Source organism: Juglans regia, chromosome 1, assembly GCF_001411555.2.
Source record: "Juglans regia cultivar Chandler chromosome 1, Walnut 2.0, whole genome shotgun sequence".
Taxonomy (NCBI): Eukaryota; Viridiplantae; Streptophyta; class Magnoliopsida; order Fagales; family Juglandaceae; genus Juglans; species Juglans regia.
In genome coordinates this window covers 44,677,626-44,704,079 of record NC_049901.1, presented here as the reverse complement: position 1 = coordinate 44,704,079, position 26,454 = coordinate 44,677,626, and the positions used below count along the sequence as shown (strand labels likewise).

The window sequence follows — 26,454 nt, the reverse complement described above, 5'->3', positions numbered from 1 at the left end:
CAGATAAATGAAATTCATTAACAAATAATAAACAATCACTTTCCACAATAAGCTTTAGGATTCTCCATTGAACACAAAATTGTAGCCCTCTATGCATAGCTAATGCTTTAACAGATTCTGAATTTGTCATCTTATTTCCCACCTTACTACATGCAATGATAACTTCCCCTTTTTCATTTCTAAGAATAACACTCATACCAGCTTTTCTTTGATAAAAACAAAATATGTCACCATCAACATTCAGCTTTAACTATCCCGATGGAGGAGGTTTCTAACAACACATCTATTTTGACTCCTAATGCACAAAGACTACACCTCTTTGTGAGATTTCTGCAAAGATAAAGCATACTCAATCACATATTTTGGGTCATGACACAAATTTTCATAAATTAATTTATTCCTCCTAAACCAAATTTCCCATACTATTGAGAAAAATATGGACAAATCCTCATGAGAGCCTACTTCCTTTACAAAATTTGCCAAATCCCAAAAGGACAAACGTTGCTTAGCCTGCTGCAAAACTGGGGGATAATTACTCCAATACATACAGATTTCTTTACATAAAAACATAGCATGTGCAAGGTTCTCTGTTTGGTTTTTTTACAGAAATAACATTTGTCTTCCACAGCAATATGTTTCTTTTTCAGATTGTGGAAAGTTGGAAGACCATCACAACATGCCCTCCATGCAAATATCTTTATTTTGTTTGGGAGTTCCGCCACAATCTCTTCCAAAAAGAACTTTTTCTGGCCTCCATCGAGCTTTATCTTATGTGTAACTTTGAAGTATTATGAAGCAGCTTATATACACTTTTGACAGAGTAGATCTCATTCTTTTCTTGATTCCAATACCACTTGTCATTTGAGCTGGGGTATATTATGATCTTTAATATTTTAGTTGATACATTTGAATTGAAAAGAGCTCTAAATGTTTTCACATTCCACCGTTGAGTATTAACAACAATAAGAGAATCAACAGTTGTTTCTCATTCTTCCACAATATTCTGATCAATGAGTTTATTGGAGTAAATCCAAGTATCCAAGGGTCTTGAACCACCTTCACTGATTTTTCATTTTCAATTCTCCATATAAAACTTCTTTTCAGTAGTTTAATAGCTTCTCATATTTCTCTCCAGGCATAAGAAGGATTTTGGCCCAATTTAGAATCAAAAAGGGTTGTTCTAGGAAAATCTTTTGGCCTTATACATTTTGTGGAGTAATGATTCCTCATTCTGAAAATTCTCCACCCTTATTTTGCTAAGAGAGCCAGATTAAATATCTCTAAATCTTTAAATCTGAATCCTCCTCTAAACTTTGATTCACACATCTTACCCCTGCTGATCCAATGAATTTTATTTTCCTCTGATATCTTCCCCACCAAAACTGTGACATCATCCTTTCTAGCCCAGTGCATAATGATCCTGGTAGCTTAAAGCGTCTCATTGCATAAGTTGGGATAGACTGTGCTACTACTTTAATAAGAACTTCCCTTCCACCTTGAGACAATATACTACATTTCTAGGTTTGAAACTTCTGCCAAATTTTTTGCTTTATAACCTAGAAAGCTTGATTCTTTTATCTACCAACAATAGGAGGTAAGCCCATATAGCTTTCATATTGTTGAGTATGACTCCTATCCCATAAAGACATGATTTCTTCTTTCAACTCCTCTGTCACATTTCTACTAAAAATCATAGATGTTTTCTCTCGATTGATTTTCTATTCCGAGGCATTGCCATATTTATTCAGCAGCAATTGAATGTTTTTATTTGTCTCTAAGTCAGCCTTACAAAATATAACACTATCATTTGGCGAGCAATGTTGGAACCCTAATTTATACTTACAAAATTCTATTTGGCGAGCATTCAACTTCGTTTCTTGAAGAAACAGAACATCGGGATCTTTCTTCTTGACAAGGTTTCGAAGTGTGCAAATTCCACGTGGGTTCCCAAGCCCACGGGAATCTCAGCTTAAAAGTTTCATTGATCTCGGGGGAGCTGTGGAACAACCTCCACCGATATCTTTGAACTGGACTCTGTCTCTCTGCGTTCATTACTTCTGTTAGACACCATCTTCCTCCCTTTGTGTTCATCTTCTTCTCCGTTCTCTGAAACTTCATTCTTCCCTCTTCCTTATCCATTCTGTCTCCCCTTTTGGAAAAACTCCTTGGGCCATCACATCTATTTCCATCTTCCTTCTTTTCCATTTTCGGCCTTTTGCATTTGGATTAATGATAAGCGACGTAAGTGGGCTCTCATCTTGGGATAAAGCCTCTAAATGGCCCAAGCCAATGGACTCATTTTCTATATTTATGGGCATGACTTCATCTTCCTAAATATGCAATTGATTTGTCACCTGCATTGGAATCTCTCTGTGCTTCCGTTACGCCTGATTTCTTGCTTCCATCACCCATTTTTAATTGAATTACAGCAAGTATAATGTCAGTACTAGTAACTTGGGGATTACTAGGATTCTATACAATCCCAAGATTCCCTCTCTCCGAAATTTCCTACACAATCCTGCCATTTCTGCCCTCCAAATTATCTCCCGAATATGAACAGTCTAAGATTTTCACCCCTTCTGTTTATTGTCATTTATTGCGCACCTGAGTAGTCGTCGGAATATGATCCATTTTCACTTGTTGTTGCCACTTCTCTCATCTCCAATCACTGGAATTTCTAACACGGAGCCATTGTCCATAGAGAAAACCTCCAATCTCATAAAACTCATTTGTTGCCTTCCACTTTTCACACTCCCAATGGTATGCCCTAGTGTTCCACAACAATAGCAAAAGGTAGGCAGTCTCTCGTATGTGAGTCGAACCCAACAAGAATTATTTGTTCCAACATTGATTTTTTTCCGTCGCTGGAGAGGTTTCGTGAAATCAAGACAGATTCTAACTCACATATATTCTCCCCATTCCAATTCTCCTTTCTCCAAATCCACTTCCATAACCTTGCCCAGCGAACTCCCAATGAGATGGCCAATATACTCGTTACGAGCCATAAAAGGTAGATCATGAATACAAACCCATAATAGCAACTCTGTTATTTGAATGTGATGAACCTATTGAGTACCATCAAACTCTTTAAGCAACACTAGATTTTTATAAAAAATCCATGGCCCCTCACGTTGCACCCTTTCTTTATCTCAAACATCCTCAAATTCATCAAGTATGAACACCGACTTTAGGTCTCGAGACCTAATAGGCTTCACAGATCTCCGTATCTTCTTCATTGTTTGCTTAAAAGCCTCTCTGTTGTAGTGTTTTGTGGTGAGAAGCTTAAAAATAAAGCAATTTTCTCCTCTTTTAATTGCTTCTTCCATAAGACTTGTCTCCACATGAATCTCTTCCTTCCTTCTCTTGTTCCGTAAGGGACATCTTTGCATACAGCGCCTCCAATCCATCCTCCATTTCAAAACACTTCTATCAAACCTATACATTGACAGGAAAATACCTCTACTCAGGGGAGACCTGGAGAGAGGAGAAAATACCTCTTTTATTAATTTTGGATAAAGATAATGATGCACATACAACTATTTATCAACGCATTTTACAATCAGTTCAATGATAATAAAGTTCAATAATGATACGTTGATCATTTTCCTTGGACAATACAGGGCTTGGGAATATACAGTACTAAAACGTCTAGGGCCCGAGCTCCCGAAATTTAGTTTCGTTGGCCCATGCAAAGCAGCCCAAGCGTTTAGCCTCTGTTTCTTGTATGGGCCATTCCTAATTGTTTGGCAGCCTCCTTTTGTAATCCTGTATTTTATTGTTTTGTAAAGTTAACAAACGGTCGTATTGTGTTTTTAGAAAATCCTTGACCGCACAAACAAGATTGGTACTTTGATTTGATTAGTTGCGTGGTGGTTTCACTGATCGGCGTCTCTTCAACAACTCAAAAGGCCAGCTTATTATCTATTCTTCATTTGGTTGTAGATAGCCAGATGTATCCAAAATTCTTTCCTCGCAAATAAGATCTATATTGCATATATACCTCTCTCATAATTGCTGAAAACTGAGCTTAATTTTTGTCCGACGCAATTTGCATGGCTACTCAGTTTAGTTATTGCTCTTCTTCTTCAACCACCTTCACACCCTCTTCGTTCAAGAATGAGACACATCTATTTAGTAGATTTCACATTTTGCCAAGAAAATCACATTCTTGCACATGGATCTCGCTGATTCGTCCAAGAATCCGTCCCAGAAAGCACTTTCAGCTTAAATCCTCAAATGGGCATCCGCTCAATGCTGTTTCTTTGCAAGATGGTAGAGTTTTTCTTTCCTTTTCGTTTTTTCCTGGGTAGATGGTAGAATTTTTCCTCTTTAAACCGATATGTACCGTCCCTCTTTTTCTTTTTCTTTTTCTTTTGAATAATTAGCTTTCCTCGCGTATGTTTTTTTCTTCCCAACTTGATTATTGGTTTTCTGTTTCCCACTTCTTGGTATTTTTTTCATTACAGATGTGTGTGTGTGTTTGTGTGGGTTCTCTTATGGTTTTGTTGAATTGGTTTCAGATTGTCAGTTAATTTGGAATTGTCTTGTTAGGTGCCTTCTGTATGCTATATCACTCATAAGCGTTCTTTCACTGGCATTGGATTTGTGGAAGTATCTGAGATGGAGTCTTCAACCTTAGGATAGAAGACCCTTCATTCACAATGATAATGGGGAATACTTGTTGGATTACTAACCGTTTGCAATTTAGCTGAACAGTTGTTACTTAGTAAACTTTTCCACAAATAATAAAGTTTTAAACTTTTAAACTTGTAGAGGCAGAAAGTTCTAGCCTTTTAACTTCTGAAGTTTCATCTGTGCTGGTTTATTGGCCACAAAATAGCATGTGATCCTGAATACATGTACTGATAACAATTCCAGCAAGTGGTCGAGAAGGTATTTGCTTTTGAAGATTAGGAATGTATTTGGTTTGTTTATCTTGCTTATCCCTATGTTGGCATTCCATTTATGCATCTGTTTTCTTTGTTTAGCATCTTAAAATTCAATTTTAGATTGGATTTTAGAGTAGGTACATCTGGAGTTCCTCTGGCCAAAAATGATATGGAGCCTCAAGGGAAAGAGGAATCCCTTCCATTTTCACAATCAGAAAATCTAGGACCTCAACTCAGCATAACCGTTGTTGGCGCTTCAGGAGACCTTGCCAAAAAGAAGATATTTCCAGCACTTTTTGCTCTTTATTATGAAGATTGGCTACCTGAGGTTCCTTTCTCCTATTGCTTCTTAAATATTTATTTGTTGCCTGGCTATGTCAAATAGATAAAAATAAATAAATAAATAAAAGATTAAAATGTTTGACAATGGCTTACCAATTACAATTATTTATTGTTCAATTATCTCTATGCAGAATTTTATAGTGTTTGGTTATGCTCGGACCAAAATGACTGATGAGGAGCTACGGAACATGATTAGCAGAACCTTAACTTGCAGAATTGATCAGAGGTGTTCTATATTTCTAAACCATCATCCACATGCAACAATGTACTTTGTTTTTTTCATGGTAGATATATTGATACACAGCAAGAACTTACAGGGAAAATTGTGAAGAAAAAATGGATCGGTTCTTGAAAAGATGCTTCTACCATTCTGGACAATATAATTCTGAGGAGCATTTTGCAGAATTAAACAGAAAGTTGCAGGAGAAAGAGGTAACTCTGATGCTAGATTAAATCCCTTATCATTGTTTCTCGTCTCTGTTTGTCCTAACTATAGTGAATGGTAATTGTAATCTATTCATATGTTTCAGCAGGTGTTGACCTGCTATTTTATACCCATTTTCAACCAGAGGAGAGAGAGAGAGAGAGAGAGAGAGAGAGATGAACAGAATTCCAATGTCTACTAATTTAAACTTAGCAGAAACAAGCTGTTTATTTTTGTTTCCTAATTTATTGCATTAGCATAATTCACAGAATATTCCTGTGATCTTAGCTGAATCTCTTTGTTTGTTCCCAAGGCTTACCCTTTTTGGTGTTGTGACTCTCTGGCCGTGCTTTCTTTCAGGCTGGAAAACTATCAAATAGGTTATTTTACTTGTCAATACCTCCGAACATATTTGTCGATGTTGTAAAATGTGCTAGCCTTAGGGCTTCTTCTACAAGTGGGTGGACAAGGGTCATTGTTGAAAAGCCATTTGGTCGTGATTCAGAGTCATCTGGTGAGCTGACAAGATGCCTGAAACTGTACCTAACTGAAGACCAAATATTCAGGTACATTTTTATTTGTTGCTTTTGATAGACATATAGAATTAGTGAGAAAATCTTGATCTTGCTGATGATTTCCAGGATTGACCACTACTTGGGCAAGGAGCTTGTTGAGAATCTCTCAGTGCTTCGCTTCTCAAATCTTGTTTTTGAACCTCTATGGTCCCGAAACTTCATCCGCAGTGTGCAACTTATATTTTCTGAAGATTTTGGTACAGAAGGACGAGGGGGGTGAGCACCAAATATTAAATGATGATAAGAGAAATGAAGTTACATTAATCTTTCTCAGGCAATGAGCACCTGCTTGTTTTTGTTCAATTTCTCAGATACTTTGATAACTATGGAATAATACGAGATATTATGCAAAATCATCTTCTGCAAATACTAGCACTTTTTGCAATGGAGACTCCTGTCAGCTTAGATGCTGAGGATATCAGGAACGAAAAGGTATTATCTTTTGTTGCTTTGAAGTCGACCATCAAGATTGTGGTGTTAGTTTTTTCTTCTCTGATATCTATCACTTCCTTTCTGAAGACCTAGCTTACAAACCAGTCAAAAAAGTATTGATGACCTTTAGCATTACTCCTAACCACCCCTCCATCCCCGTTCTATGTCTAACCGAAAATAAATATAGAAGTTTCTAGAGGTGTCTTGCAAAAGAGTGCCTTCATTTGTGAGGAGATCATAATACTGACCAGTGAGCATGGTCTTGATTTCAGGTTAAGGTCCTAAGGTCAATGAGACCACTGCAGCTTGACGATGTAGCTGTTGGTCAATATAAGGGCCACAGCAAGGGCGGAAAATCATATCCTGCTTATATAGATGACCCAACTGTACCAAATAACAGTCTTACTCCAACCTTTGCAGCAGCAGCTCTCTTTATAAATAATGCCAGATGGGATGGGGTTCCTTTCCTGATGAAAGCTGGCAAGGCTCTCCATACTAAGCGGTATTATAAAAAAACTTGTTGATGAGAAGCTTTTCTATTGAGTATGCTCTTGTATGTTGTTGAGGTTTAATAATTGTATGATCTGAAAAGTTTTGTTGCAATGGAACTCCAGAGCAGAGATCAGAGTTCAGTTCAGGCACGTCCCTGGTAACTTGTATAAACGAAACTTTGGAACCGACTTAGATAAGGCCACAAATGAGCTTGTGCTTCGTGTACAACCTGATGAAGCCATTTATTTGAAGATCAATAACAAAGTTCCTGGTCTTGGAATGAGATTAGATCGCAGTGACCTAAATTTGCTTTACCGAGCAAGGTATGAGAATAATGAAGACATTTTTTTGACTATTTGTTCTCTTATATTCTAACAGACATGTCGATTATCAGACTAAAATTTTCCCATGCTCATAACTATTTTCCAACCTTCAAGACCTTAATTATGGAGGTTGAAAGAGAAGTATTTGTTGAGTTACTGTACATTCCGAGGTTCATACTTTATCTTTTAAGGCAATGTGTTATGCATTGATTTTCTCATTTATACCAGTATATATTCTTAGGCCTAGGAGTTTTCCTAGAAATATACAATATAATTTCGTGATGCACGAACCATGGTGGTTCGTGATAGTTAAAGTTTGAGTAGGATACATTTGTCTAAGACTATTGCAACATCATGGATTTTTTAGTTGCTATTAAGACCTTAGTTAGGATGTGGTTTCGATTTGCAGGTATTCAAGGGAAATTCCGGATGCATATGAGCGGCTACTCTTAGATGCAGTCGAAGGGGAGCGAAGGTTGTTTATTAGAAGTGATGAGCTTGATGCTGCCTGGGCGCTATTTACTCCCTTGTTGAAGGAACTTGAACAGAAGAAGATTGTTCCAGAGCTCTACCCATATGGTAGTAGAGGACCAGTTGGAGCACATTATCTTGCTGCAAAACACAATGTTCGTTGGGGAGATCTCAGCGGCGAGGCCTCGTGAGTGGCAAAGAGCTCTGCATACTATTATTCTGGATGCTTACAGCCAGCCTACTCGCGTTTCTTTTAACTTTTTCTCTTTTCAGTGGATGATTTGTTGTGTTACGAAGTTCTATTATTCTGGATGCTCCGATAATTTGGTTAAATATCCAGAGTGTGATTGATTGAATAATGTGGGCGAAGTAAATCATGCAATGTGTAATATCAATTCAGATATTACTCGCATAATTATGCTCAGACCTGCAAGTGCATGCATAGCAGAAACTTGGAAGCCCAGAACCAAAATAAAGATGCCTTTCTTAACTTCTTTCCATGTGGGAGAGACGAACCCTCGCCTTTCTGCAAGGTGCCTCCCCCTTCTCAAGTCTCTGTCTGGTTCAGAGGAAAAAATAGTCCATGCGCTTAGTTAATCAAGACTGCTTGGAGTCGTACAAACTACAAAGCCTCGTCCTTGATACCTCTCATACCAACTTATAATCCATGACCGTGGCATTGAAACTTGTAGCATTATGAACCAGCTCTACCATGCAAAAAGAAAAATGGCCTTTCATCGTCAAAATAAGCCAGCCCTTTGGCAATGGCGGGTGAAACTTAAGCCTTGTTTGGATTTAGAATTGATTTCAACTCATCTCATCTAATCATTACAACTTTTTTAAATTTTCACAAGAAATATAATAAACAATTCAACTTTTTCAAAACTCAAAATAATAATAATATTAAAAAATAATATTTTAACAATATTTTATTCAACTTTCAGCTCAACTCATTTCATCTCAATTTACTATCCAAACCTCACCTAAGAGTACTTACATCAAGAGCACTAGTATATCATTGTCTGTTGTTTCAACACATGAATTGACAAAAATCCACAATGGAGATCCCATCAACCATGCAGTGATTAATTGTTTGTTATGTGCCTGAAAAGTGATGAAGTGCAGTGTGAATTGTGAAGGGTGTTGTGATGAAGTGCAGAAGAATAAAAAGAAGCCGACAATCTTGTTAGTTAATAAAGGATGAATACGGTATCGTTTGCTTTAATGAATTGGTAGTTATTTTAGTCAGTCAATAGTTATACAGTGTCGTTTCCTTTAATGAAGGGTAAACGAAATAGTCGTTGGGTCTCAGGAGGTTAAACATAGTCGTTTAACCCTTCTTGTATATGTTCATCTCACAAATTCAGTAAAAAGGCAGCCATGAGTTGGGGTTGAGGCCAACTTTGGTATTCAAGTGCAATTCCTCTGTCTCTCTCTCTCTCTCTCTCTCTCTCTCTCACACACACACACATTTACTTTTTCTCTCTCTAATTCTTTATCACATTTTTGGAGGCAGACTCCCTCGAAGTAGTCGAATTCCATATACAGCAAAAGGGTCCATCACAGTTGGTATTAGTAGTCAGTAGTAATGGCAAAATGTACAAGATCTTACACATAGATTGTGGATGCAGTTAACCAAGTCAGACAGCAACAAGAAAGGCAACAAAAACAGATAGAGGATACGATTTCCATCTTATTTCAATAGCAAGAAGTGGCAAGACTTGAAAGGGAGAATCAAGAAAAGAGGTTCTCAAAGCTTTTGCAGCATATATCAAGAATTTCTTGCAACAATTCTTAGGATAATGGACAGAATGCAAGAAATAATCAGGACAATCAACGTGGAGGTAGAGATGGCGATAATCATGAAGAAATGGGTGAGGTGCATACTCGAGACATGAGTGACATATCCTTTGCTAAAGGCATTAAACTTAACTTTCCAAGAGTTTTTGGTAAGAACCTTGCAGCATGGATATGTACGGCAAACCAATATTTTTTGTATCATCAAATTCCTCTTGGCCAAAGAATTTGTTTGGCTTCATTTCATATGGATGAAGAAGCTCTTATATAGTTTCAAGATGCTAGTGAAGCAAACACTTTCCATTCTTGGAAAGAATTCACACAAGTTGTCCAAGTTAGATTGATCCAATGGAGGCATTGACACATTTGAAACAAGTTAATTTTGTCACTGCTTATAAGGCAGAATTTAAGTTGCTTTCAAATAGAATTAAAGGGGTTTCTAAAAAAAGCAAGCTCAGTTGTTTTTTAAGTGGCTTGAAGGATTAATTGAGACCACTAGTGAGGATGCTTAATCCCACTACCTTGAATGATGCCTTTGGGTTGGCCAAGATAGAAGAACAATATGTTTGGTCGACTAGAAGATCTTGGAGGGACACTTCTAGTGATCATGGTGGTCAATCTACAAGAGGATCAATACTAGGGATACCTAAGGTGTTACCTAATACTAAATTGCCTTATCAAAAAGTTTCTGAGGCACAAATGCAAGAAAGAAGAAGAATAGGGCTTTGCTATTTTTGTGAGGATAAGTGGCATCAAGGTCACAAATGCACTAAACCAAATATTTATTTGTTAGAGGGTATGGATATTCTTAATGATGAAATTGTTGAAGATCAAGATAAAGTAGAGGATAATGAAGAAATAGTGCAGTTTTGTGATATTGCTTCGATTTCTTTGCAAACTATTGAAAGGACTCCAAATCCTAAGATAATGAGGATTGTGGGTCAGATTAAGAAAAAAAATGGTGGTCATTTTAATAGACGCTGGTAATACCCATAATTTTGTAGATACTACAGTGGCTGAGAAGTATGCTTTGGCAATAAAAAAAAATCAGTCCATTCAGGTTCAAGTAGCCAATAGAGATGTTGTTCATAGTTTGGGCATAACTACTGCTGTAGAAGTACAAATGCAAGGTGCCAATTTTATTGCTGATTTTTTCACCCTTAATTTGGGAGGGTGTGATGTGGTTATGGGAGTACAGTGGTTGCTGTCACTAGAGCCTATACTTTGGAATTTGCTGAGTTACACATGCAGTTTTCTTATGGCACCATAACTGTGGTTCTTAAGGGGTTAACATCACCAACTACTGAGTTGGTTGATGACAAAGAGTTAGCCATTATTTCTAAAGTGGGTTCAAGGGCTTTTGGCTCCAGTTGATGGTTGTGGAGCCTGTTTAAAAACAATATGTCTTGTCTCCTCATATTAATGAATTATTTCAGAAATATGAAGGGGTTTTTAAGGAACCTAAGGGCCTTCCTCCCATAGATCTCGAGACCACCAGATTATTTTAAAAGATGAATCTATACATGTATCCTTGAGACCATACAGATATCCCCATTTTCAAAGGAAAAAATTGAAAGCATATTGGCAGAATTGCTTAAGGCTGGGTTATTAGACCAAGTCAATCTCCATTCTCATCGCATGTGTTGTTGGTCAGATAGGCAGGTAGCTCTGGGAAGATGTGCATGGATTACAGAATGCTCAGTGAGACCACCATTAAAGTTAAGTACCCCATTCTAGTAATTGATGAACTCTTGGATGAGCTATTTGGCTCAACTATTTTTTTTTTCAAAATTTGATCTTAGATTAGGTTATTATCAAATAAAAATGAGGCCTCAAGACATACACAAAGCTGCATTTAGAACAAATGAGGGACATTATGAGTTCATTGTTATGCCATGAATGATGTATTTACACCATTCTTAAGAAAATTTGTAATTGTGTTCTTTGATGATATTCTAGTCTACAGCAAGGATCTAGAATCTCGTTTGACACATTTAGCTACTGTTTTGGGAGTTTTTAAGCAAAATCAGTTATATGCAAAAAAGTCTAACTGTCACTTTGCATGTCAAGAGATTGAGTACTTGGGTCATATGATTTACAGGGAGGGTGTGAGAGCTGACCCAAGGAAATTAGAAGCAATGGTTTAATTGGCCAATTCCAAAAACTTTTAAAGCTTTGAGGGATTTTTTTGGGTTTAATTGGTTATTACAAAAAATTTATTAAACACTATAGCTAGATTGCAGCCCCATTGACTTCCTTGTTGAAAAATGATGTTTTTTTGTGGAATGAAGAAGCTACCATGGCCTTTAACGAGTTGAAGAAACATGTTGTGACTCCTCCTGTGTTAGCATTGATAGATTTTACTCAAAACTTTGTGATCGAGTGTGATGCATGTAGACTAGGGGTGGGTGCTATGTTGATGCAGAATCAGAAACCCATAGCTTTTTTAAGCCAAGCTTTAAAATGAAAGAATTTGGAACTCTCTAAGTATGAGAAGGAGCTACTAGCATTAGTCTTAGTTATTAAAAAATGGAGGCCTTATTTGTTAGGATCAGTTTTTACAATAAGAACTGAGCATTTGAGTTTGAAATACTTGTGGGAGCAAAACGTAGGTACAACAGCTCAATAAAAATGGATCTCAAAGTTTTTGAGCTCTGAGTTTTCCATTGAATATAAGAAAGGAATAGAGAACAAGGTGGCTGATGCCTTGTCTCCAAAAAACTGCCAAGAAAATGAAACTGCAGCGTATGCCATTTTATACCCTACACCATTATAGTTAGAAGAGCTTAAATAAGCTTATGTCACACGATAACTCAGCAATAGTTAGCATTGATGACAAATGGTTCTACTTCACATTCTTTTACTATGAAACATGGGGAATTATTTAGAAAACACAATATTTATGTGCCTAATTGTCAACAGTTGAAGTTGAAGTTGAAGTTGTTGCATTTTATTTATTCCAATCCCTCTACTAGTCATTCAGGATTTCATTAGTCCCTACAAATAGTAAGATATGATTTTTATTGCACTAGTTCAAAAAATATGTGAAGAACTTCATTTGAAAGTCTGAAACTTGTCAAAGAAACAAGGTGGAAAACATCCACCCTACTAGATTATTACAACCCTTGACTGTACCTCTGAATATTTGGACAGATTTGTCCATGGATTTTGTGGAAGGCTTGCCAGTTTCTAAGGGTTACTCAGTGGTGATGGTTGTTTTGGATAGGCTGTCAAAGTACTTTCATTTCATGCCTTTAAAACACCCTTTCACAATAGAGAGAGAAAGTGGCCTTATTATTTTTTGATCATGTCTTCGAATTGCATGGTATGCCTCAAAATATTATTTCTGATAGAGAAGCTACTTTTACCAATTCCTTTTGGAAGGAATTATTCAGATTACAAGGAGTTACCCTCTCCTATTCATTTTCCTATCATTCTTAAAGCCGAACTAAGGCAGTGAATAAATGTCTTGAGCATTTTCTGAGATGCTTTACAATTGACAAACCTAGATCATGGTTTGATTGGCTAATCTTAGCTAAATTGTGGTATAACACCATGTTTCACACTTGTACCAAGTTAACCCCTTATGAAATGGTTTATGGCAGAGCTCCAACTAAATTACAATCTTATATTCATGGTTTATCTGTTAATTAGGCGGTGGAAGAGGTGCTGAGAACAAGAGAAAAGATGTTGGCTACTTTAAAACTTAATCTGCAAGCTGCTCAGGAAAGGATGAAATATCAAGCTGATAAGTCCAAGACTGAGACAGAATTCCAAGTGGGAGATTGGGTGTTTCTCAGGTTGCAACCCTTTAGGCAACAGTCCTTAATTGTTAGGAGAAACTTAAAACTATCTCCTAAGTACTATGGACCATTTCAGATACTTGAGAAGATTGGTCAGGTGGCATACAAGCTGGATTTACCTCAAACTTCTAGTTTGCATCCAGTGTTTCATGTTTGAAGAGGAAGTTAGGCCATCTAATATCTCCTTTATCTACATTACCTCCAATCAATTTTCATGATGAATTAGCCCCAGAACCTAAGTGCATTTTATAGAGGAGGACCAGGAAAGTCAATAATAGGTCATTGGTGGAGGTTCTTGTACAGTGGAAGGGGGCTGCTATTGAGGAAGCTACTTAGAAGGCTTATTGGAAATTATGTGACAAATTCCCTCACCTTGTTGGCAACGTTCTCTAAAGAAAAAGGGTATGTTATGTGCCTGAGAAGTGATGAAGTGCAGTGTGAAGGGTGTTGTGATGAAGTGCAGAAGAATAAAAAGAAGCCTCGACATTTTTGTTAGTTAATAAAGGATGTATACGGTGTCGTTCGCTTCAATGAATTGGTAGTTATGTTAGTTAGTCAATAGTTATACAGTGTCGTTTCCTTTAATGATGTGTAAATGAAATAGTCACTGGGTCTCAGGAGATTAAACATAGTCGTTTAACCTTTCTTGTATATGTTCATCTCGCAAATTCAGTATAAAGGCAGCCATGAGTTGGGGTTGAGGCCAACTCCGATATTCAAGTGCAATTCCATTCTCTCTCTCTCTCATTCACTCTTTCTCTCTCTAATTCTTGATCACATTTTTGGAGGCAGACTTCCTCAAAACAGTCGAATTACATATATAGTAGAAGGGTCCATCACATTGTTAACCAGGAAACAGAACCTCTACACTTGAACTTGTTAATCTTTTAGGAGTTCTCTTTCCTTGTTAACTTAATCCATCGACAATAAAAGGGGGCAAAAAAAAAAAAAAGATAAATGATTTGACAAGTTCCAAATAGACAATTCATGTGCAAATCTTTGTGAAAAACTGAATCTAATTTTGAAAAAGTATAAATAAACAACATTCATTTTTAGTAGAATCCATTTTTTAAAAAATGACCTACATGAAATAAATGATTTATACAACTTCAAAATAAACAATTATCGCACAAGGTATTGTAAAAAAAAGTGGACCTCGCATTGAAAAAGTTGTTTCACTATGAGTTTGTGTCAATGAGTTTTTGAGTGAGAGATAGAGAGAGTTTTCTAGTGGAGGACGCCATAGACGCTGTCGTTGGGGGAGAATTGCCCTTCTTCCCTCCCCCAAATCTCCCCAGAAGATGAATATAACAGTATTTAAAGAAAAATTATCGAAATAATTTTTAAGTTTTCTTATATATCCTCATAGAAAAAAATATTTTTCCAAGCATTCTAAAAAAATCTTCAACGTCTCTCACTAACAACACATGTCTAAAAAACATCTAGGAAATAATAAGCAAAACAAATAAATAATTAGAAGGAATGAATGAAAAGTTAAAAACCCTCATAAATGAATTTAGGAAGATCACACCCGTTTTTGTCTGTCCCTCCCTCGAGTTGTGTGGGAGATATACCGGGAATAGAGCAGCAGAAGCCAGGCTATAACGGTAGGAAGAGAGAGAGAAAGAGTGTAAAAAAGGGGGGAAGTTGTACTTGAAACTTAAATGAAAAGGAAAAGAAAAATCAGATATTCCATCACCAATGGAGGGTCGTTGATTAGACGTGAGCATGCCCTTCCTCTAATTCTTCTTCACCTTCTTCGGGTCAAAAAGAACGGCCCTGTCTTTGTACGGGCCCACCTAACCAATCCTATTCTATCCTATCCTATCCTAACTAAACACCTAAGCCTAAACTATTTATTCTCTCTCTCTCTCTCTCTCACGTCCCTTCATTCCCAACCCCCCCACCTGGCCCTTTACTTCATTTCTGACTATCCACCCGCCTTCACGTCTTTTCATCACTTCGCTTGGTCACTCTTTTTAGAGTACTGTTAGAGCCTCCGCTGGAATCACCAATAGCTCTAATATATGTTTTTTTTATAATTATTTTTTATAAATTTTTTTAATATTTTTTAATATTTTAAAAAAATAAAATAAATTATAATATTATTAAAAAATATTTCTTTAATCATGAAATAACAAAATTATTAAAAAATATTTCTTTAATCATGAAATAAAAAAATTATTAAAAAATATTTTTTTAATCACGAAATAAAATAAAAAAATAATTTTTTTTAATTTCATGATTAAGAAAATATTTTTTAATAATATTATAAATATTTATAATTGTTAAAAAAATCTATATAAAAATAATTATAAAAAAACACATTAAGAAACACATGATATTATCATTTTCCATCTTTTTATATGGACTCAAATTCTTTTATAATTTGGAAATTAATTTGTACACCAACCCTATTATATATATTTACAAAAAATCTATTTAACCTCCTACTATTCATACAACCTCCATACTCCACATTATTTTTAATTTTTATTATTTTTTTCTTTTATTAAATATTTATTATATAAATAATGAATAAAAAATTTAAATTAATTTAAAAAGAATAAACTCAAAAAAAAAATTTTAAAAAATATTAAAAATTTAAAAAATTTAAAAAAGTGTGGAGTGTGGTGGAGGTTGTGTAGCAAAGCTTATATATTTAATATTATTATTCAATAAATCTTGGGGAATGCATCGGTTAGAGTATTAGCATTTATTTTTCTATACATGCATGTGTAAAATTAGAGAAACGGTATTTGTAATCGTGAGTGTGCAAGTACCGTGTAATCATTTTGAAAAAAGTGAATAAATATAGGATCTACATAAAAAGAAATTAATTTTTTAATAGTGAATCCCACTCTTTTTCAAAGCGACTGTACAACGTTTGCGCATTCCACGACTGTATGTAGCATTACTCGTAAAATTATAGGGAGGGCCTTCTAGCCGGTCAAGCTGTTTTTCTTTATTTAACAATCTTCTATATATATGAACTGTCACATTATAAATTACATTAAATTTACAATATACTCATTCATATGAAAAGAAAAGAGACTCATCCACAATAAGAAATTACTTCCAGTTTCGTCGCCACATGATAAAAAAAGTAGAATTCCATCGCCACCAGTCCGACGCCATCTTAATTTCGCCGTTGTGCGCCACCACCCTTGCCACAATAAAAAAAAAAAAAATTCAATCCACCATGAGACAACCGAGCATTGCATGGCACTGCAAGAAAAGTGCATCGCGAAACCCCACCTCTAACCAACGTAGCAAGCTTTAAATAACCGTTAAAATAGCTCAAATGTCGCCCAATAAACCTTCAAAAACATAACACAATTTCTTCCTAACACCATCACCGATAGCACCCAGCACCACCGTAAAACACAAATCTCATTTTTTTTTTCATACCAAAAAAAAAAAAAAATGGTGGATGGGGCAGTATCTTAAAATCAGTTTGTCGTCACCATAAAAATAGCCCAGATGCCGCCCAATAAACCTCTGTTTTTTATAAGCAAAAACAGAGCACAATTTCTTCCACCACTGTCGATAGCACCTAGCACCACCGTAATACACAAATCTCATTTTTTTATTTAAAAAAAAACAGATTGTTGATCACCCTATGAAAACCACACTGCTATTTTTTTAGATTTGCAATGCTCAGCTCGCTGCCATTTTCTCGCCTCCTTCAACTCCATTGCAAGTCGCTCTCTCGGTCTCCGTCGCTGTCAAATGGGGTAGTATTCTCGAATGAGACACTTCAAGACCCTTGGGCTTGAGATGGGTGCTTGTGGGTCGCGAGATCAGTTCGTCGCAGCTCGGGGGGACGATCTCTGCCCTTCTTGGCTCGGTAGGAAATAGCTTGTTTTGACTCGGCAAGGTGTTCTCTAGATTTGGTCAGGGTGAAAGACGAAAGGGCACGGTACTTGGATTTCTCTGGATTTGTCTATCTGGTCAAGGTGGAAGATGAGGGCACACAATCTTTTATGGAGTTTGTGATCTTCTATAGGATGGATGCATGATACATAAATTGAACCACTTACGTGTAAGGTTATTATTGGAGGGCTGTTATTGGGGAATAGACAGCCGGACCAACTGGAATGTATTCTCAAAATTATATTTTTTAGGGATTGGTTTTACATATTAAGAAAAAGTTTTACATTGAATTATGTATTTATGAGCTAAATAATTATTATTTATTTTTTCCCTCAAACTTTTTTTTTTTGGATTTCTTTTTGTTGGTGTCGAGAGAGGACAAGGAAAAAAAAATATTTCGAGAGAGGGTTTGCTTCCATTGGTGTCAAGAGAGAGGAGGAGAGAGAAGAAAATAGTAAAATAAGATTTGATGAGTGAGCAGTGCATCTTAAAATTTGTAAAAATACTGTTTATATTTATGTAAATTTTTGAATATGTATAATTCAATACAATCTAATTTAAAGTCTTAATTATATAAATATGCAGATGCATAATTCAATACTAGTGCTCTAAGTATATAGTGAACATCTATCCAAATATCAAAGCTAGATGGAGCAAATCCATCAGTACCACAAATCATATGAACAAGGCACAGTGGCATGCATAAAAGTACACAAGCTGGGGGGCTTGGGGGACAGGAGTTTCACGCTTAATTTGAATTGAGCATGTTGTTAATTAGTGATTTATATGAAGACTTTATCATCACAAAACATGCGCACTGATCATCTCAATCGAACACAGGCCCACCTCATGCACCTTCATTCATATATACTTGTCATGCTGTGCCAACTCTTTCAGTACTACCGAATCTGCGCGCACTTGTTAATTGGTACTTGTATTTTTTTGTTTTTCCTATCTCAAAACGCTAGCTATCGAGTTGCTGTATATATCAAACCCAACCCATCATAAAAACAAAACAACGAGCACGGATGTCTTTTTGAAACAGGCCGAAAGAGTTACTTCAATTCTGCTGTGCAGCAGTACTCATAAACATATATACAATCTAGTTTCTGTTTCATGTATATAAATAATACTATATATAATCATAAAGTGTATAAATATTTTATAATTATGTAAAATAAATAAATAAATATAAAATTTATATAAAAATAATAATTTTTTAATAATATATTTATTTATTTTTAAAATAACTACACTACACTTATACACACTACGACACGTGCATTAGTCTATAGTTATATATTTTTTACAAGATCATGTAGCCAGAATCTCATAAATATTATAATATTGCATGTATATAATTTCTTTTCAAAAAATCTACTCAACCTCTTACTATTCATACTCTACACTCTACATTATTTTTAATTTTTATTATTTTTTTCTTTTATTAAATATTTATTATATAAATAATGAATAAAAAATTTAAAATAATTTAAAAAGATAAACTTTAAAAAAAATTTAAAAAAAATATTAAAAATTTAAAAAATTTAAAAAAGTGTGGAGTGTGGAGTGTGGTGGCGGTTGTGTAACAAATCTCATTTCTTTTTCAGAAATACGTACATACAGTAAAACAGATTCGAAAAGTAACTATACACCATAACATGTTTACGATGTGACTTAAGAATAACAGTTGACGTCATGTTCAACGCTGCTGCTTTTGTTGGAAGTCAATATTTAATTATTATTATTATTATTATTATTATTATAATATCATATCATGAAAGTAGCTGAGTGAAGTCATTTGACTGTAACCTGCACTCCTGCTGCTCCCAGTTGGAAGCAATGGGTGATGGTGTGACCTAAGCTAGTTGTAGCATCGTGCTGTCTTCCTGTACTTGAAAGAAAGAATCCTCAAGAATATCTTTCTTTCTTACTTGATTGGTTAAAGTTGGTTTCACGTAAAACCATTCTTTTCCTTTAACAACGGTGTACCTTTTGTCTCCCCACTGCTCTAACGAAATTTACACACATTCTTTAAGAGCACTGTATTTATTTCTTTATTTATATATATATATATATATTAAAATCACATCTTCTGAAAATTAATTTTATATTTTAAGAAAATTTTTTATATTAAATTATACATCTTTAAATTAAATAATACTAATTTCTTACTTCTCATCCATATACTACTTATTTATTATAAAAAAAAAAAAAAGATTAAAATGCGTGTGATGTGTAATATTTAAAAATGATAAATATAATTATTCTAAATCTCGTAACCCATAGAACAAGGATACATGAGTGCTGTTTTAATTCACTTTATAATATACAACTCAAAATCTAAATATACTTTATTAACTTGAGACAATTAGAATATATGATTAGAATATACTCTCCAGTATTTTTTCTAAAAGGATTTTTCAATATCAGAGATTTTTGCAGCTATCATTCTTGACAACTCAATATTTATCACATTTTGAATGCTGATCTTAATTTTATTTATTTTATATTGAAACAATTGATAGGAGGAAAAACGTTTTTGAATTAGTAAACCCCGTCTCCATTAATGAAAGGAAAATGATTTATACATAATATTATTCATAACACATTTTACAATAATATATTAAATGAGAGATAGTTTTGTTAAACACTTTATAAAAATAACATTATTTATAAAAATATTATTATCTTATAACATTATTGTGAAAATATGTTATATGTATCAATACTTTTTAGGTCCCGTTTAGATTCAGAGATAATTTTAAATAAATTGAATAAAATATTATTTTTTAATATTATTATTATTTATAAATTTGAAAAAGTTAATTTTTTTTTTGTGAGAATTTGAAAAAATTATAATGATGAGATGAAATGAGATAAATTAACACTAGCTAAGGTGAATCTACAATCTAAGGAGGCCTAGTTTGCTTTCAAGACTAAAATTTAAAAATTTTAAAAACTCTCATTTCATCATTATAATTTTTTTAAATTTTTATATAGAATAAAATAAACAATTTCATTTTTAAAATTCTAAAAAAAATTAATTTTAAAAATATTTTATTTAATTTTAATATCAATCTACCTCATTTCAACCGCTAAAAAACAAACTAGGCTAACGTAATCTTGAAAGCACAGAAAAAACCTCCAAAAGTTATAAACCACAGATATTACATAATCTTTTTTTTGAGAACCGCACAGATGAAAGAGGTACAGAGAAAGCAAAAACACGAGAGCTAGTTTGCGAGATATACGTTGACGAGCACCTGAAAAAACCGTGGTGAAATGATAAAAACCAGCAGTCTCACTCTCACTGTCTCAAATGAACATGAAACTATAGAACCCCGCCGTCTTTGCAGTGCGGGAAACCAAAGAAACCCCACCTCCCATAAATGAAATAAAAACTTCCAACACAATTACATATTGCAGATATTATTATTATTATTATTATTATTATTATTATATATATGGTAATATTATATCTCTCTCGCAACTATTACACTCACATTGTCATATATATCAAGAATCCCAGACACCCTCTTTTTGGGTCCCTCACATTGTCTTTATCTATACCTTTTTGTCCTTGTTCCCTTCTTTTTCCCTTCTTAATGTCGTCTTCGTCGTCGCCTTCTTCTTCTTCCGAAGACGAGAATGGTAATGGTACTGGTGGTGGCAGCCCCAGCGAAAGAAGAGCGGGAGATTTTGAAGGGCCATCGTCGTCTCGGCGACGTGCTGTTAACGAGGTCTTGCCGGAGCCTTTTGTCGAAGCTTTTGCTGCCCAAGTTGCCATTGAAGCTTCTCACTCTACCGGCCGCCTTTCTGCGGCTCCTGCCCTTGCCAATGTGTTTCAGGTGTGTTCGTGATTTTCATTATTAAGTTGACGCTTTACTTCTTTAACTGAGATGTACAAATTTAACTATGACGAGATTATCGAGTACTGAGAATTCATAATTCTTGGTTGAGATCTTGTCTTCGAAGCCAAAATCGTTATGTATTCCATGATTTGGGTAATCTCTTTCGCGTAGCATTAGGAAAAAGAAACAATACATTGGAAAAGCGATGGTTTTGCTACCAAAAATTGACAACAACACGTCAGGCGAGTCAATGTGTCTGCGAAAATCTAAATGTTCGTCGCTACCGGAGTTTATAATTATTCCCGTTTTGAAAAAAGATATATCTTTTAACAAAGATCTGGCTCAAGAGGAGGATCTGAATGCTTAGATTGTCGAATGCCTATAAGCATCCAAAGAGAAACTGTTTTCTGAAAGCAATTGCTTTTTGAAGGGTCATATTCTTATAAAATCTTGTCCCTATCAGAAGGTGTGTTTTTCTTCTTGGCAAAATGAGTTCCCTCCCTTTTACAACTTTAGAATGTCTATTTTTGGACCACCTTTCCATATCTTATGAAAAGGGCTCTTTTGGCGTGGAATTTTCTTTTCTCTTTTTCGGCATGAAATATTATTAATGCTTTAAAAAATTCTCCTTTTGACTCAACTTTCTTTCATCAACAAAATTTATGGGATGCCTTTCTGAGCTTCAAATACAAAAATGCCTTCTGTGAAAGTGAAACCTACTTTTATAGCTTAGAACTGCAAATCATATAGCATGATTTGAGGAAGGAGAGGACCCATTTGTGGCCTGTCTCCATCCTTTGCCTTGCTCTTTCTTGTATGTCTTAAAACTTCTATATTTAGTTGGTTTTACCTGTATCTGAAAATTTACCATATTTATCATTACAATGGATCACGCTTATTTGCTCTCAACGTCCAGAGGCTGCACATTTCAACTCTTTATGTATATATATATATACTACTTTCAGAATTAATTATTTATAAAAATCAGTTTTCTAATCAGAAGGTGTAGAGGAAAAGAGTGGTAGTACTGATGTGTTATGTGAAGACTAGTTAAATTAATATATATTACCAGTAAAGTTTGATGGTGCTGGTGGGATGAGTCAAAAAGATACGCATGTGCTCAATGCCAAAAAGCACGTGGAGCCCCCTATGTTGATTTTACGAGTTTGATGTCTCCCCGGGTCACTCCCATGAGATATTTGTCTGTCTCGTTACAACCACAACAACCCAGTCGATGACTTGTATTTTGTTCCTTTTTATCATGTATTTGTCTTTTAGTGGTGAGTATGTTCCTTTTGGATTCATGAACATGCATGCTCTTTTGTTTGAGTTTCTCCTGACAAAGAATTGGCGGGACTCTTAGCCTTTTTTACCGTCCGTTTTCGAAAAGAGAAAAAGATTGTTAAAGCACCCGGCCGAGAATGTGCGTGTAAGAAGCAAGCCAAAACACAAATGAAGAAGGTAATAGCCGTGTGAGCAAATCTGTGGGTATGTAGAAGTAGGGGCATGCAGAGGGGTCAAAAGCAAGGAGGGAGGAATTGGGTTGGGCTGGGTTTGGTTTTTTGGGGGAGGGGGAGGGGGAGGGGGAGGGGAAGGGGAAGGGGAAGGGGAAAAGGGGAAGGGAGGTAAAAAGATTCGCTGCTTTTAACGAGACAGGCATTTGGCTATATATGCCCTTTCTTGGAAATGAAAGAGAAATAGGTGGGAAAGCACGCTATCTACTTCTATGTTTTGTGTGTATATATATCTGTGATTCTTATGAGTAGTATAGTGTGTGGACCACATCAAATGTTGTCTTTGTCCCTTCTGGGCACTTGATTGCATATCCAGCTGCAACTACCAGTGGATCTCCCATTATCAATCACCTTGCTTGGTTGTTAAGGTCTGGTCGGTGACATCAACTGTTATTATTTGGTTATATCATTATTCGTCTTGCCCCAATGTGGCTAAAACTATAGTCCAAATCTTTTGATTGCAAACGTTGTTATGTTGTTAATATCGTTATTAATCAATCACCAAGTACTTGTCCTTGCAGCTTGGCCCATATATATAATATATATAGTGTGTGTGGAAAATCTCTCTCTCTCTTTCTTTTGAAGTGATATCATATCACTGATATGTATAGGGGCGAGAGATTGTACTTTGACGTACCTGGTATGGTGTTGGGGCATGGATTGAGTAATAAAAGGAAGAGCTGTCACGGTGTCCTCCCTGATAGTAGGATGGCACGGGGTAGCTCGCTCGCTCGCTCTCTCTCTCTCTCTCTCTCTCTCTCTCTCTCTGATACGCGGCTACTTACATCCTTCTGCTTGCAGTCTATCTACAATCTTACATGCCGCTGCTGCCGCTGCTGCTGCTATCAGTCTCTCAGACAAAGCTGATTCCATGTTTGAAAAGGACAGCATACTCCAAAACACGGACCCCGCCTTCTTTATTTGCATAGCCCTCTCACTGACATCTCTCTTACACCTCTACCACTGCTCTCTAGTCCCTAGTCTCTCCTGCTTTCGGTCTGCCCCCTACTCTCTGCCATCCATGGCTCCACCTTCCCAAGTCCCCTCTCTCACCATTTTAAAGCTTAGCGCGCATGGCCAAATTGCCAATGGCCATCCACACTCTCTCTCTCGGATTTGGATACTTATCCTACCCATAAATGCTCCTCTGCTTTGCTGATTAGATAACCCAGTCGCTCCCATCACTACTCACCCCCGCATCAATATACGGTCAACGATAATTGTTGAGATTAAAATATTATAAATAATAATAAAATAATTTATGAAAAAAATGAAAGATAATTTGAATTAATTATTTTTAAAATTTTGAAAAATAAGTAAGAAAAAATTAAATAAAAAATATTATAAATTTTAAATGTTATTAGAATATAGTTTTATAATATTATTTTTTATAAACATTTTAAAAAGTTGAATTGATTTTTATTTGTTGTTCAAAAGTTTGAAAAAGTTTAATTATTAGTTTAAAAAATTTGTAATAATTAGTTTAAAATTTTATATTTAAATTATAATTAGATAAAAAATAAAATAAGATGGGATTAAAAATTTAAAATGAGATATTTTCAAACAAACCTAAAATGATAAATATATGGTCAAACTTAACCTTCTGTTAATATTTCAAGGCTTCCAGTTATGTTGTGAGTTGCTGCCCGCGTGCCCAATATTTTACAATGAATATTTTCTCTTTTTCAATTAAACTGCCCCTGTTCGATGAGCTTTTTTTTTTTTAAAGAAAAAGGATTATCCACGGCATGTGTTCTTAACTATCCACGTGGAATTTGGTGACGATTGCAGGTTTGTTCCACGTGGCGTGCCGTCTCTCGCTCTGATCTTTTATGGCAACGCCTCACTGGACTCATTTGGGGCCGGACTCAACTACTTCTTGACTCATGGCACAACGAGTACGTTTACTGGCATCGGACGGCCCAGAACTTCAGCATGCGCAGGTCATTGCACGCTACGCTCGACTTCTTCGACCAGATTGAAGTGGATGACCCTGATGTCAACTCCTGCCGTTGCCTCACTCTCTCCGATCGCCACCTCGCCTGTGGATTCTCCGACGGTGCGGTCCGCCTCTTCGACCTTGATGGCCTGGCCCACGCTCGCACTTTCTTTCTTCCACCACAGAATATTTTTGGTCCGTTTTCACGGGCCGTGTCCGGTATTGTTATCGTCGACGAAGATACGAGGCTAATCTTCGCTACAATGGATGGGGATATCAACGTGGGGATCATCGGTGGTCCAGATCCGGCGCCAATTCCTAACAGGGTCTGTGCTGGTAGAATGATGGAAGACGGGGCGCTGGTGGACTTCACCGGCTGCGATCGATGGTGGGTAGGGCTCTACGCTGGCGTACCGGGCCAGGCATTCCACATATGGGACGCTATCACTGCGGAGCTAGTTTTCATGGGAGGGGGGTTGACCGACCCGGAAGCGGTATTGGGTTGGCACATGTTTACGGAGGTGACGGAGTTCGTGGGTCGGGTCCGAGTTACGAATCAGGAATCGGCTTTGGCTTGTACAAGTTCGAGGGTGATTGTTTTCGACCTGAGGAACCAAGGAATGGTGTTGAGGGATCAAGAGTACAGAAGAGGCCTAGTGGTGACATCGGTGGATGTAAGCGAGGAGGCATTCGTAAGCGTGGACAGACGAGGGGTGGGTAGAGTACGGAGAGTGGGAACGATGGAGGAAGTGTGTAGGTTTAACGTGAGGGGGCGTGGTGGCGTGGTGGGGTGCATGAACCGGGGGTACGCGCTAATGTGCTCGGGTGGTGTGATAAGAGTGTGGGAGGCAGTGAGCGGTGAATTCCGGTACAATTTTGGAGAGAGAATAGGAGAGGTGAATGCTATGGTGGCAAACGAGAGGCACGTGGTGGCATCATCAAGGGACTCGGGAATACACATATGGGATTTTGGTGCACAGTAGTTTGGGGATGAGAATCCTATATTATTTTTTTTATACATATGGATGGGATGGGATGGGAGTGGGAGGGAGGGAGGACTGTAGGGTGTGAGGTACTTAGAAGAGAAGAAAATTGAGTAGTGTTGTTTAGGGTGATCTGGTTGTATTGACTTGAGATATTGGCAGACTGTGGCTGTGGATATGCACACGCTTGCCTTGGGGTACTTTCAAGGTTTATCTGCTGGATCGTGCTGGTACTTTTTTTAGGTTTAAATGGTGCTGACCCATACCCAAAAAAAAAAAAAAAGAGAGAAACTGAGGGAGGTGCATTTTATTCTTTTCTTTGTTGTATAGTTTTGAACTTGTCCGTAGGTTGGATGCAGCAGCAGCAGCAGCTTCTGGGCCCTCTCTCTCTCAGTTGTAGCTTTCTTTGTACTTTGTATGACTTTCTATTTTATTTGGGTAATTCTATTTTTTATCATTTGAGAAAAAATGCCAATCTCATTGACTTTTCTTTGTTTCTTTAACTCAGTGTTTGGCCAGCTTCTTCTTCTTCTTTTCTTTCTTTGTCCTATTTTTCTATCTCCCTCGAGTTTACCGAAGTTTCATAAAATATGCAAAAATCCTTTGACCAACAGATAACGAATTTGATTAAAAGTTTAGAAATCCATTATAAGTATTTGGATAGCTGTACAAAGAATTAAGATTACCTGTATCAACCGCCCAATGAAAAATTAATATTTTTAAAGAAATATAGGAAAGTT

At 36.2% G+C, this 26,454-nt stretch overlaps 2 protein-coding genes across 5 annotated transcripts; both read left to right on the top strand.

Moving 5' to 3' along the window:
- Window positions 1-3,836: 3,836 nt before the first annotated feature.
- LOC108982085 (glucose-6-phosphate 1-dehydrogenase, chloroplastic) lies at window positions 3,837-8,372 on the top strand. Of its 4 annotated transcripts, XM_035692924.1 has the most exons (11): window positions 4,161-4,272; window positions 4,774-4,893; window positions 4,989-5,217; window positions 5,363-5,457; window positions 5,549-5,663; window positions 6,016-6,221; window positions 6,297-6,446; window positions 6,542-6,662; window positions 6,935-7,164; window positions 7,277-7,477; window positions 7,887-8,372. In XM_035692924.1, exons 3-11 carry the CDS (start codon window positions 5,059-5,061, stop codon window positions 8,137-8,139), a joined length of 1,530 nt encoding a protein of 509 aa, XP_035548817.1. In that variant the 5' UTR covers window positions 4,161-4,272; window positions 4,774-4,893; window positions 4,989-5,058; the 3' UTR covers window positions 8,140-8,372. The 4 variants fall into 4 exon arrangements, with proteins under 4 accessions (XP_018808909.2, XP_018808908.2, XP_035548817.1 ...); XM_018953364.2 differs by lacking the exon at window positions 4,774-4,893 and having other exon boundaries at window positions 3,837-4,272; window positions 5,027-5,217; XM_018953363.2 differs by lacking the exon at window positions 4,774-4,893 and having other exon boundaries at window positions 3,837-4,272; window positions 5,024-5,217.
- Window positions 8,373-21,032: 12,660 nt separating this feature from the next.
- LOC108982082 (transcriptional regulator STERILE APETALA) lies at window positions 21,033-25,714 on the top strand. Its single transcript, XM_018953358.2, has 2 exons — window positions 21,033-21,275; window positions 24,584-25,714. Exons 1-2 carry the CDS (start codon window positions 21,033-21,035, stop codon window positions 25,712-25,714), a joined length of 1,374 nt encoding a protein of 457 aa, XP_018808903.2.
- The last annotated feature ends 740 nt before the right edge of the window (window positions 25,715-26,454 follow it).

Excerpts from the sequence above, each read along its gene's own strand:
- LOC108982085 (XM_018953363.2), top strand. The coding sequence starts at position 4,053 with ATGGCTACTCAGTTTAGTTATTGCTCTTCTTCTTCAACCACCTTCACA. Across the intron at positions 6,447-6,541 it reads GGTACAGAAGGACGAGGGGG|ATACTTTGATAACTATGGAA; the intron begins GTGAGCACCAAA and ends TCAATTTCTCAG. Across the intron at positions 7,478-7,886 it reads AATTTGCTTTACCGAGCAAG|GTATTCAAGGGAAATTCCGG; the intron begins GTATGAGAATAA and ends TTCGATTTGCAG.
- LOC108982082 (XM_018953358.2), top strand. The coding sequence starts at position 21,033 with ATGTCGTCTTCGTCGTCGCCTTCTTCTTCTTCCGAAGACGAGAATGGT. Across the intron at positions 21,276-24,583 it reads CCCTTGCCAATGTGTTTCAG|GTTTGTTCCACGTGGCGTGC; the intron begins GTGTGTTCGTGA and ends TGACGATTGCAG.